This window comes from Ambystoma mexicanum, chromosome 6q, assembly GCF_040938575.1.
Source record: "Ambystoma mexicanum isolate Mex_15411 chromosome 6q, UKY_AmexF1_1, whole genome shotgun sequence".
Taxonomy (NCBI): Eukaryota; Metazoa; Chordata; class Amphibia; order Caudata; family Ambystomatidae; genus Ambystoma; species Ambystoma mexicanum.
Window position 1 is genome coordinate 744,497,525 of NC_090937.1, and position 13,732 is coordinate 744,511,256.

Genomic DNA, 13,732 nt, shown 5'->3' on the forward strand with positions numbered 1-13,732 from the left:
CCCCCCTCTCCCAGCAACTGCTATAAAGGGAAAGTATTTAAGGCAAGCAGACTCCCCCACCTTTTGGTTTCCGAGGGCTTAGTTCTACTTACATAGAAAGCCTCTGTTTAAAGTTCCGGAAAGCCAGCTGCACGTCAGGACCCTCTGGAAAGATAAGGCAGAGGTCTGGTCACTCCACTCTCAAGGACGGTCCCCAGCTCTTAACCATATGACCCAATCAGCTTTTAGGCCTTTCCAGAAAAAGACAGCTCCACCCAGATACACTCTAAGCAATCTCATCTGGTGTTTCCTTGCTGCTGTCAGGTGGTACATTTCAGCAGCTCTCCACGATGGTACATTTCAGCAGTTCTGCCCCTTCCTCATAGTGCATTCCCCTTATTTAGCAGCAATGACGCCATCAAATTTACAATCTTTGGGGAGTACCCAGGAAGAGTTCTCACAAATAGGATTGGACACTTACCCTTTGCTCTCCTCCCAACTCCCACCTCTCTCCATGGATTGGTTTTAGAGTGTGCATCAGACATGGCAGCTCATTTGCAATCCCCATTTGTTCTCATCTCAAATTTTAGCAAGAATCTAGTTATGTGACATAACTTCATAATATTACTCTCAACTATAATATATACATTTTCGGATTTAGCTAATCATGGGTAATTAAATAAGACAGGCAGGACTGCACCATTTTGCACGGTCGTTTTCACAAAAAGCATAACCGTTAGGAACATGCAATGTATTCCCCATATTCCTAATTTCACCCTCCACCAGCACGCCAACTCTAACATTTGGAACATTTCCAGATCAGCCAGAAACATATCTTAGATGGGCCTTACAGTGCCCTGCGTTGTAGGTGGAAGAAATGTATATGTCCAAAATCGCCTGGAAATTACCTAAAAAGTACACAAAGAAAGAAAATCTGACTTTTGGTTGCTGAGAAAAATGCCTAAATGATATTAGTCATTTTAAACTAAGGGAATCTTCATATGCGCAAATATGAGCTTCCCTTCCTCCATGCCATTTGCCACTCTGGGCCGGCCTGAAACCAGAGTTTTTATTAGTCTCTTTTGTGTTTGAAGCTTGCTCTTTGAAGTTGGAGTTCAGCCTCCCCTAATTGTAGCCCCGTCTTCACACCTCTGGTCTACATTCCAGGGATGCACCAGCCAGGGCCATTTGTCTCTGCACAGAGCCTTTACCAAGACACCAAGTCTAGAGAAAGGCTGTTTTCAACACATGTTAGCAGTCACACATTATTGCACTTGTAAAATAGCTGGTGGGATGTAAACCAGGCTTTTACCTTGGGGGGGAAGTCCTTTGTGACATTTGTCTCACAGCAAACAAAGGGTTTAACTTGGGCCTACAGAAACATTTTCATGGAAACAAAGTGTGCTTTTCTTTTCAAATGTTTGCTGGTATTTTGCAAGCAAAACATAACATACATACTTTTTGTCAACAAGCACCATGTCTTTTCCCTATCATTTTTATATTCGATGGGGAACATTTTTCACATTTAAACTGCTTTATCTTGCAAACACACATGCAAATCCGTTTTTGTGTCAGTGTTTAAAAATCCTGTTTTTCATGTGATAGGGACCTTTGAATTTATTCTTCCTTGGTGGATTAAAATGCTGTTTTTCCTTTGGTAATGACAGTTAGGCCTTTATTGCCCTTCAGTTTGGGGCCTTCGATTACACCGCACATGGTGGTAATAATGTAAACGTTTCCCTGTCCATGTTTGGGTTGCATGCCAAGTGGGCTGGTGAACAGCTGCCCCTAGTGACTTTGCTGCCATTTTAGAGACTTGCAGTTTCTCCAAAGGATCATCTGTTTTAGGACAAAACTAATTAGAGCCATCGGATGGCATTTCCAGCCATTTGGATGGCACATCCTTTGTGAACCATGACATTCGTACCAGGCAAATCTCAGTGACCCAGAGCTTGTAACCATGGCTCTCCCCACACAATCTGCTGCATTAAGTCCTGACTGGAGTGCTTGACACATTTCCTCTTTTCCATTGCTCACTATGTTGAGGAAGCAGTCTCATCTCACCCTTTGGGACATGTTCTGCAACCTCTAATATAACTGCCCATAAGTAATGGGTGTATTAGGCTAAAATGTATGTTGAGTTTATGGCTTTCAAGGCTGTGCTACCTGATGTGAAGATCTTTTTCAATAAAGCATCATATATCTTGGCATCCCTTATCAGGGGCAAGGAGGGGTATGAGCTTGGTGTTAAATGTCACTGCCTGCACTACAAAGTTCTCTGGACTGGAGTGCTTAGACAGGAAGTCTGGGTCAGAGAACGCCCGTTTATAACTCCATACCAGATCCTTGTGTACTGCTGGTGACCAGGGTCTTTTCCATAGCTCCAACAAAGGCTCTTTAAGGGCAGCTTTAAAATGTAGGACACATTCCACCTGTGGATTGCTTTCAAGGATATCAGTGAGCTCATGCTCAGTTATCTCCCTTGCAGGAAGGCCCCCAACCCAGTGCATTTGTGACCTTAGTGTTCTTCCCATATGCAGCATTAGGGTACACATTGAAATCAATTGTTCACCTATAGAGAGGTATCCAGGCCACCAGCATCCTTTGCAGTCATGGCTAATTCCATTAGTGTAGCCTCTGTAATTCAGAGCTGGATCAGGTAGTCTTTGAAAATATTTTAAAATGACCCCATAACGTCCTTCCTAGACTCTGGGATAAAACTCATTGCAGAGGATGCCTCCACCATCGATATCGAAGGGCCTTTCAAAATTGATACTGAAACAACATCGAAGAACGCTGGTAGCGTTGAGGGCTTTCAAGGTTTTGTCAATGCTGAAACCGACCCGGGCTCTTGGGTGGCACGGTGGGCCCGATTGTCATCGATTTTTTTGCCTCCCGAGGAGGAAGGGGTGGTCCCGCATTTTTAGGACTTCCATCAACTTCGGACAGAATCCTCCCATTTTTCCACTGAAGCAGATTCGGAGGGCAAATGAGGAGTCAGGTAAGGAGTCAGATGATGAATACCTTTGCCTCCTCTTTGAGGAAGAGGATGACCAATGTCCGGATTCACCCCTTGAATGGGATATTTTCCTATGTCTCCTTGGATTTCTCCAGCGATCGGTCTACTTTCTGTGAGCTCCTTTCCTCGACAGAGCCCAGCTTTGATGGGGTTGCGCTTTGCGCCTTCATTGCTGAATGCCTGAGAGCTAACTTCAATGCTCTCTCTTTCAATACCTTCAATGTCAGTGTTTGGCATGAACAGCAATAGGCAATGCTGTGTTCGGACCTGAGGCACCACAGTCAAATTTTATGAGGGTCCATCAGAGACATTTTCATGTCACAGTCTTGACACTTTTTAAACCCGGAAGGTTTATGTGTCGATATTTTCGTAATCTTTGAATATTTAATTGAGTGCGACAGAGGATATTCTCTGAGGTGTCGAAAATTGCTCCCTAGAATCATGTGAGCATGCACAAACAAGGAACTGATGTCAGAGGGCCTGGTGCGGGCTATTTGTACCAACACTGATAACACGTCCAGTTTTCAAAGACAATGCTAGCCGAAGGACTGCAAAGCCAAAGCCGCACAGCACCCTCTATGCCAGTGGTCTTCAAACTTTTTTGGCCAGGGCCCCCCTGAGCAAAATTTGGGCAGGTCGGGACCCCCCAGAAATGCCAAATGGACAGTATATATTGCGCGCCGTCACCTGCTCCCATCAAAGTCGCTGGGCTCCCTCATCCCACTCCTACCCAGTCGCTGGTCTCTCCCCACCCCATCACACACCCAGGGCTCTCCCCACTCTGCTCCCATCACTATCCCATGGTTCCCGCCCATTGTGCTCCCACCATAGTCCCTCGGTTTCCCCATCCCGTTCCCAACACAGTCTGAGGGCCAGTGGCGGCTGGTGAATCTTTTTTAAGTGGAGGGGCATTAAGGGGAGGTTCGGGGGGGTTTCCCCCTGTGAATTTTTTTTTAAATAATAGGTTAAAATGTTGCATTGTAGAGCATACTTTTAACAAAAAATGGGTAAATAGCCAAACAGTTTGCAATTGTTGCTGGGAGTCCAGGGGGCAGGCATTGATATTTTATTTCTATCGCGCTCGTACACAAGTGTTTCAGAGCGTGACAAGGCAAGGGAGGGGAACAGAGGAGAATAAAACAGCGATCTTACTAGGCCCAGTGACATTGAGAACGCGCAAGTGTGAGGGGAAAAGTGCATGGAAGGGGGGAGAAGTGGAAAGTGCGAAGCAGAGGAGAAACAGATAAATAACAATAAATAAATAATAAAGGCAACAAACAGTGGTAGTGCAGCCAGCAATTTGCAAGTGCTACGTTTAAGGCAGCAGACAGGGTAGGTCTGATAAGTGCAGGAAGAAAGATGGTTCTCCTCAAGTTTTAGAGTGGCAGGGCGCTGGTCCAGAGGGAGGCCCCAGCCGAAGACGGAGATCTACCCCCAGCTCGTTTCTTTGATGACCCCAGCTTCGTTTCTTTGATGACCCCAGCTGCTCTGTCCGTATGTGCGAGGAGGCGCAGGAGCTCCCCCTCGGACATACAGACATGCAGTGCCCCAGCCAGCATTTCCAATGAGTTATGCAATGCTGGCGAAGCAAAACGCCCCAGCACTTGCATGGCTCAGTGAGCATGTGCGCCTGGGGAACTAAACTGAACTGTCAAAGGGAAACAGTGTTTCCCTTTGACAGTTCAGCCAGCCCAGGAGCACTCCATTAGCTGGATAAAGCAGCTGAGGGAGTGCTCACTGTTTCACTGGGCTGGCTCCTTAGCTCCTCCATAATGGGTGATGGGCCACTGGGTGGGCGCCTCTTGCCATTATGGATGAGCCGCCAGGCTCGGACAGGCCTATAGGGCAATGCCTGTACCAAATATGTAAAATGCTAGTTTGGGCCAATCAAAATGGGCCACCATTTTGGCCAATGTGGACCATTTTGATGAGTTACTTAACTATGCAGTTAGTAATGTTGACCATTGTTGCTGAATATATCACAATTTACTTACATTTTAACACAAAGCACCCCTTTGGGTACTATTGAAACAGTGGGCTTCATAACTACTCTGGCGGTAGCTGTGCCGGTAAAACCGGCACGGCTGCCACTGGAGTTGCATCCGGGTCTGGCACCCGCGAATGGGCAATTACTAGGTCATGCCGAGATAGGCAGACATGATAATTGCCCTTTCGAAGGTGCCGGTAGATCCCCATTCCCATTTGAGCCCCATATGGCTCAAATGGGAATGGGGAGCTCGGATGCACCGGCACCGTTAATAACGGTGCTGGTGCATCCGACGAGCTGAGGTCAGACCTGGCGGGGGCTGTCAAGCACCCACGAGCACAACTCTTACTATGGCGTAACGGTAGCAACGGTGCCGGTAGCTTACCAGCACCGTTGTTACTGGTCCGCCATAGTAGTAATGAGGCCCAGTCTGTGACTAAAGGAATGAATATCCATTTACAACTGTGGGCCACTTTTTCATTGTTGCCTGAGACAGTTTCATGCTTCAGCCCGCCCATGTGGGCCACCCCTGCCCATTTCTTCCAATCTAAAAAAAAAAAAATCTTTTTTCATGCTGAGCTCTCAGGGCCCCCCTGGGATGCACCCGCGGACCCCTAGGGGGTCGCGACCCACAGTTTGAATACCACTGCTCTATGCTCAACAGTTTCTGAGATCTGCTGCCACAGGGAAGATATATTTAAGATGAGGAATCCGTGGGAGGACACAATCCATTTGAAACAACATCCTCAACAACAATTTTAAAAAACTGTGATAACCCAAGCAAAAAGCCATACACTAACTCCAAAAAGGAGAAAAGGAATCCCAACAGGCTACAAGCACCCTCACCTACTCCGTCCCATAGGCAGGCACGATTCAAACTACACAGAACATTCTGTAGATGTCAAAGTTCAACTAAATAAATAATCGAACAAATCTAGAGCCCTCGATCATAATGGGCCTGTGAAGACCATATTGGTCTTCCGACGATACTCCAGTTAAGGGCTCCATGAATGAAAACAAATTAGAGATTTCATCCCGCAAAGAGAAAGTCAATTCTTTACAGATAATCATTAGCTAAACCTTCATCATTGACTCTCGTGTGTCGGGACCCTTAGGTGATCCTCAGTGACTTGACACAACCAACCCAGCAGTAATCATTAGTTTACATATCATCTGTTTATCTCTGTAAGGTACCCTTTTGAGGAAAACGGGGGAAAAGGCCAAGCAAACTTAATTAAGGTGTAAAAGGAAATGCTAACCCTAATATTTGTATACGTTCCTCAAAGATAGCCATCAAAAATGTTTTGCTTGTGGCACATTCACCAAAAATGCATGAAGGCCGCCACCGCCACCAACATAACCATGAAACCTCTGTGGGCAAAGTGTCTTAAGCGTTTGAGTGTTAAACACCATCTTGAGCTTATAGTGTGTGCAGAGTACTAATAGAGCATTGAGAAGTAATTCCCTGAATCACTTTCCAAATGTCTGTATCCCAACTGGCATCCATATCATTATACCATTTGTCTGTGCAGGATGGTAACCATTAAGACTGTACATAACTGAGAAATTAAGTCCTCTGTGAGGTTGGGCGATGAATATCAACTGTTAGGGGTTCGATAAAGGGCGTGTTGCAGCGGACTGCATTTCATTATTGGTATCTGTTTGCTGTGTTCATCCCAAGCTCACTTTTCAATCCTGGAAAGCTTTAATTAGCTGTTTATCAAAGATATGGGAAACAAATTCACAGTCTCTGCAGAGCCAACTATCAAATATAGTTTTGGTAGGCATGTGAGAAATCGGGGTTATTATGTAGTGGTGTAGCTGGGCGGGAAGTGGTGGTTAAGCCCCGCTTGAGGGATCACCCTGTCCCAAATCCTAACTGCGGTGAAAAGCGAAGGAAGTGGATACATGGAAATGGGACAATAAGATGCAAGGAGCCACACCGAGCTTAGTGGTAGGCCAGCAACATAATACTCCAACATCATCCAGGGTTTGACAGATGTTGGGATTAACTCACCAGCAAGGACTCGAAGATGGAAAGCTTGGAAATATTTTTGTATCAGGGACAGGTAGCCCACCTTTTCTTTAGAGCTACATAAAACAGAAAGATAAAGCATTTGTAAGGAGCCTTTTCAAATGTATGCATCTTTCTTTGTGGTGGTTTGAAAACATTAGTGTATTTTAACAGCGAAGGTCTGAAAAGAATGACAATCTAGGGAGGACAGTCATCTTGACCGCCACCATCCCGCCAAACCACACAAATATCATGAGCATGCCAACTTGCCATAGCTGCTTTGCTTTCAGTGAAAACAGGGGTAATTTGCCCGATTTGAGTTTTCTAAAAAGGCACCCAGGTATTTCACCCCGTGCTTTACGCAGTGAAAACTGGACAATGTCTGCAAATGCATTGCGTTTGCAAAAAGTCAGGTCAAATTAAGAAGTTTGCTCTTCCCAAGATTCATTTTGAAACCTAAATAACCTGAGACCTCAAGACTGGGCAATGATAATTATGTGTTACTTATATAGCGCTTTCGCCAAACCTTCTTACATAACATATTTACATACAATATCACCCAACCGAAGTTGGTACTCATTTGTCAACCTCGGAAGGAGTAAAGGCTGAGTTGGGCTTGCCGGGATTTGAACATGCGACCTACAGATCACACACAGATCGCAGCAGCGAGCACTCAACCTACTGAGCTATCTTACTTGCAAGTGAGAAAAAGAGCCCCAGAGTGGGGAGAGACAGAGAACCACAGTCTCTCAGTTGGAAGGATGAAAGATTGAAAGAATCCTAGAGGGGAGAAAGACAAAGAATCCCCGAGTGGGTAGAGACTGAAAAATATCTGGACTAGGACACGTGGATAAGCTTCTAGCACACTAAGAACTGTCTTTTTTTGTGGGGAAGTTAAACTAGCCTTTACTAAAAGGAAGAGGGGGCTGGGGCTAGAAGCAACAGTTATTCCTGCCAAAGTCTTTCTTGTTGTTTTTTTTGTTTTGAGGTTTTCATTTGAGATAGTGCAAGAAAGCAGGTTACAGCCGGATTCCAGAGAAAGGGCTGCTTATTATTTTATAGACATCCTTACAAGCACCATTTCTGGCCTCCTTTTAAAGAAAACTGACCTAGCTTGTAGACTTGGGGAAAGATTATTTTGGAATTGGCAACAATAAAAACTTTAAACTGTCTTGTCGTCCGAGTTCTGATTTCTAACTTACACAGGAACCTGGGATGCAGGACCTGTCCATGGATTTTCCAAAAGATGCGGGGACAGAAGTCTGGTTCCACTTTGCAGTAACCCTATCCTTTTGATGACCTGCCTATTGAAAGAATATTAGCGCGTGCTTCTGTGTTGGCCCTGCCAATCAGATTTAATTCCTTCATGGTTAATCAATAAAAGGGCGCTAGCCAATCCTAAAAGAGGATGCCTGATCATGCAAGACCATTACTGTTTCAAAGCGCGTCTAGCTTACCAAACTTTGCACGCAATTCAAAGCAAAAGAATGGTGAAAATGTATTTGAGGAAAAGGTCAGCTTTCCCCAAAAGTGATGGGTCAATGAGGATTAAAAAAAAAAAGGAGAATGGGCATGACCGATGACATACAATAAACATTCATTTTTCAAGCTAAACAAAATAAATAGCCACCAAAAAACACACGATTAGAACTACGAAAGATCACCCTTTGTAATACGTGTGACTGATTCAAGAACCGCATACGGTCCCCTTCTAACGTCCGGTTTACAACATTCTGTATAAAGTCTATACAAAAACTAGCCCGGAAATGCAGATAAGGAAAAGTTAAGACAACATTGGCATCTCAAAGATGTACACTTAAGATTAAAAAAAGATGGAGCCAATCATAATAACGTATTTCTCATCAAAATGCTCACCTCACATATTTTCAACGTTCACATTTTGTGGAAGACATTCATCTGCTGTTATGACCAGACAAGTGAGTGTTTTAACTATATGTGGCTCTCGCATCTGGTCCTGCGACCGTCTTCTTGCTGTCTGGATGTCTATTCAAAAAGTGCTTACCTCAAAGCAGAGTGCCCCCATGCTCCATGCTTGTCTGTGAGAATATTGATGATCTTCTGAACCAGCTGGGTTGCTGTCACATGGTCCCGGTACTTTGCCGCTCTTATTAAATGGTCGCACATCTTTTCATCCTCTCGTTTCTCCGCAGAATACTGTGCACATAGAGACTGCAACACAATGCACATGGTTAGTGTTGGTCAGACCGATCAATCGTGGGCATATAGGAATTTGTGAAAGGAAAACATTTTGTCGTGCAAGAAATTCTGTCACACTAAAACTTGTAATTGTTCACGTCCCTCATTTTAAGCACTTTAGCCAGACTATTTTAATCTATGCTCCCTTTTGTTTTTTTCCAATCCTATAATTATTTTTCCATTATGTTTTTTTAAAGAAACAAAGTTGCGGTTATCGAATGAAGGCCAAGACATACATTTTCAACGCAAAAAACAGTTACTTCAAAACAAAAGAACAAGTTACTTTCTTACCTGGTAACGTTCTTTCGATGGGATGTTCCTCCAACGTATTCCATATCTCTGACAGTAATGTCCACAGCTGTGCTGCTTTGGAAAATCTTTCGGCGTCAGAGTCCTACGTTGATGACGTCGATACGCTGACCCTCGAGGGCCTCCGTCGAGAGCTGACGTCACCGGATGTTATATGTAGGACGCACGACACCCGTAGCCTCAGTTGTAGTTTTTTCCCAGAATGTGTGGCACCAATCTGCTGCCAGTATGACTACAGAAAGCCTTGCAGAAATGTAAGCAGCAATCGCATAAGAAATCCTTCAGAGGGGCAGGCTGGGAGGGTTCGATGTGGAATACATCGGAGGAACATTCCATCGAAAGAACGTTACCAGGTAAGAAAGTAACTTGTTCTTCGAGGGGATTTGTGTCCTCTGACGTATTCCATATCTCTGACAGACTCCCAAAGCAGTACCAACATATGGAGGTGGGAAAAGAATTTAGAATTTTAGAATGCCCAATCAAATTGCAGAATAGAGGACCGCCTTACCAAAGGCCAAATCTTGCCCACGAATAGAACCCAGGGAGTAGTGTTTTACAAAAGTATGGACTGAGGCCCATGTGGCTGCTTCACAAATATTACGAATGGGAACACCACTCTGCAGAGCAGTAGAGGCAGCCACACCCCTAGTAGAATGGGCCCGTAAGCCTACCAGAGGGTCCTTACCCGCCAAACGGTAACATTCAGAAATCATCAAAATGATCCATCTGGACAAGCTCTGCTTGGTAACAGCTTGACCTAAACGCCTTCTAGCGTATCCTACAAATAGCTGATCGTCCACTGTGACCCGGGACATCCCTGAGAGATAGAAGCTCAAAGCTCTCCTTGGATCCAGCCTATGGAGCCTCTCCTCTTCCTTACCAGGATGCGGAGGAGGATAGAACGCCGGAAGAATTACCTTCTTGCTAAAATGAAATTCCGACACAACATTTGGAAGAAAAGAAGGACGAACCCTAAGGACAACCCTGTCCTTATGGAACACCATGAAAGGAGCTTAGCGGAAAGTGCCTGCAACTCACTCTGCGAGCAGAAGTGACCGCAACAAAAAATACAGTCTTAAAGGTCAACAGTCTCAAAGGACAAGAATGTAAGGGCTCAAACGGAGCTCCCATTAAGAATTTCAGAACCAAGTTCAAATCCCATCCCGACACTTGGAACGGGGACGGTGGAAACACATTAGTGAGCCCTTTGAGAAACTGAGAAATCAAAGGAATCTTAAAATAAGAACACTCTTCAGACAAGCGGTTAAATATGGACAGCGACGCCAGGTAACCCTTAATGGTACCCATTTGCAGGCCCTTGTGGGCTAATGAAAGCAAAAAAGACAGAACCACAGGAATTGAACACTGAAAAGGATCCACATTCTGAACCTTGCACCAGTCGCAGAATTTTCTCCAACGGCAACGGTACAGGGATTCTGTTGCTGGCCTTCTGGCCGAAAGCAACATCTCCATCACGTCTTCAGGGAGGTCCCAATCCTTGTACCTCAACCTTTCAGAAACCAAGCATGAAGGTTGAGAGACTTCACCTCTGGATGGAGAACTCGACGCCCCTCCCGTGAGAGCAGATCGTCTCGATAGGGAAGACGGTGTGGAGGGCAGATGGACATGTCGAGAAGGTCCGGGTACCACGCTCTCCTGGCCCATGCTGGAGCAATGAGGATCATTCGGTAACCAAACCTCTGCAACACTTGCGGAATGACGGGACTGGAGGAAACTCGTACAGCAGTGGGAAGGACCACTCCACTACAAACGCGTCCCCTGAGGCTCCTCTTAGAGGAAATTCCCGCAAGCAGAATCTTTCGCACTTCCAGTTGACACTGGTGGCAAAGAGATACACTTGTGGGGTCCCCCAAAGGGCGAATATCTCCAACAGAATTTCCTGAGCCAACTCCCACTCGTGAGAGACCGTGCCCTACCTGCCCAGAGCGTCCGCCGCCGCGTTTTCGTCTCCGGCCAGATGAACTGCTGAGATCGAAATTTCCTGCTGGATGGCCCAGAACCAGAGCTGCATCGCCTCTGCACAGTGGGAGTGACCCTGCCCCCCCTTTTTGTTGAGCTAGTGCATTGTCACTGTATTGTCAGTCATAATCAGGACATTTTTCCCCCGCACAGACGGCACAAAAGCCTTCAGGACTAGCCCGACAGCCCGCAGCTCTAACAGATTGATGTGGAGTCTGGACTCCGACGGAGACCAACGACCGCTGACTGTCAACTCGTTGGCATGAGCTCCCCATCCCCGTCCGTCACAATTGTCACCTCTGGCCAGGGTTGCCAAAATGGTGCTCCCTGCATCAGATTGCCTTTGTCGGCCCAACACAGAAGATCCAGGGGTACCGATGGCAGCACCTGAACGGGATCCGACATCCTGCCAGCCCACTGCAGAGATCTCATCCGCAGCCTGGCCTCCAGCACCAATAGAATGCAGGATGCCATGAGACCGAGCAACCTCAAGAACGCGAACACCGGGAGAGACTGGGCATGTTGAAACTTGTCCACCATCTGCAGAATGTGATGAGCCCTCACCTGGGGAGGCGAACACTGCCCCAGGGATGTATCAAGCACTGCTCTGAGGTACTGGAGCCGCTGGGTGTCAAATGGGACTTCTTTAAATTGAGGGAGAAGCCCAGCTTCTGAAGGGAGTGGCAGGTGACGGATAGATGATCCAGGACTTGCTCGGGAGAGCACGCCCTGATCAACCAATCGTCCAGCTAGAGGTAGACGTAAATCCCCCCTTTCCTGAGATCCGCTGCCACCACCACCATTAGCTTGGTGAAGACCCTCAGGTGGAGGTCAATCCGAACGGCAGGACCCGAAACTGAAAATGCGAGTCGCCAACCGCGAACCCCAGGTACTTCCTGTGCTTGGGATGAATCGGCACATGAAAGTAAGCATCCTTGAGGTCGAGAGACACCAACCAGTCCTGAAGTTGAAAGGCCTGGAGGACTTGAGAGAGAGTAACCATCTTGAACTTGTCCTTCCTGAGGAGCTTGTTCAAACCACGCAAGTCCATGATGGGCCTCAATCCCCCGTCTTTTTTCAGGTTAAAAAAATACAGGGAATACCATCCCTTGTTCCTCTCCGCTACAGGCACCAGTTCTGTGGCGCCTTTCTCCAGCAGGGATTTGATTTCCTGCGCAAGGAGTGGATCCAGACTCTTCAAAGAGAGCTTCCCTGGTGGATTGTCGTGAGGTCTCTGCCGGAAAGGAAGACAGTAGCCGTGGGCTATGATCTCCAGAACCCACACATCTGAAGAAATGGCACGCCATTCTACAAGATGCTGCGCCAGCCTTGCCCCAACCGGCGAACCATGGGACATGGCCTCATGACTGAGTGGAAGCGGCTGCGGCAGTGCCTGAGGGTAAAGAGGCAACTGCCCGAGCGGCTTTGGCACCTCGAGTACCTTGTTTTCCACATCTGGTACTCCTACGTTGGACCCTTTGACTGGCAGCTCCTCTCCATCTACCAAAGGAAGAGTAGTATCGAAAGGAACCTCCCCTCCATTGCTGTCCCCTAGGACGAAAAGGCGGAGGTGACGTACTGCAGCGTTCAACGACTTTGCTGCAGCTTTGGAGGCCTGCAACCTTTCAAGGCACTCGTCAGCCTTGCTGCCAAAAAGATGGACACCATCAAAGGGCATGTTGAGAAGCCGGGACTGTACATCAGAAGCAAACCCCGACTTCCGCAACCACGCAAACCGGTGGCATCACGGTGCTCGCCACCATGGACCGGCTGACACAGTTTGCCACGTCCAGACCCGACTGAACAGATTCACACATGGCATCCTTGCCATCCTGAACGAGGGCAAGAAAACCGTCCCATTCCTCCTCTTTGGGAATATGTTCAGCCGCCAAAGATACACAATTCCACAGAGTGTTAGTGAATCTTGCCAAGGCACAAACGGAGTTGGCTGCCTTTAAAGCCATACCCCCAGACGAAAATACTTTCTTCACCCAACCATCAAAACGCTTGTCATCCTTATCCGGAGGGATGGTAGGGTACGCAGCCTGCTTTGCAGGGGCCGTAGCCGCCTGCACCACCAAACTCTCCGGAGTGGGGTGCGTAGACAAGTAGCAGGGGTCGCCACTGGCTGGACAGTATTTTTTCGGTAGCGATTTATTCACTACCGGGAGACTCTCCGGAGCAGTCCAAGCCGCTGCCACCCTTCTTTGTAAGGCCATATGAAATG

At 46.8% G+C, this 13,732-nt stretch overlaps 1 protein-coding gene across 3 annotated transcripts in view; it reads right to left on the minus strand.

The window, feature by feature from the left end:
• LRBA (LPS responsive beige-like anchor protein) overlaps positions 1 to 13,732 on the minus strand; it is a 3,444,508-nt gene that overhangs the window by 1,424,400 nt on the left and 2,006,376 nt on the right. For all 3 annotated transcript variants that reach the window (XM_069631262.1, XM_069631261.1, XM_069631263.1), the window contains exon 37: positions 9,023 to 9,189. In XM_069631262.1, the coding sequence (XP_069487363.1) occupies positions 9,023 to 9,189 (167 nt within the window). The remainder of the gene's footprint in view (positions 1 to 9,022; positions 9,190 to 13,732) is intronic.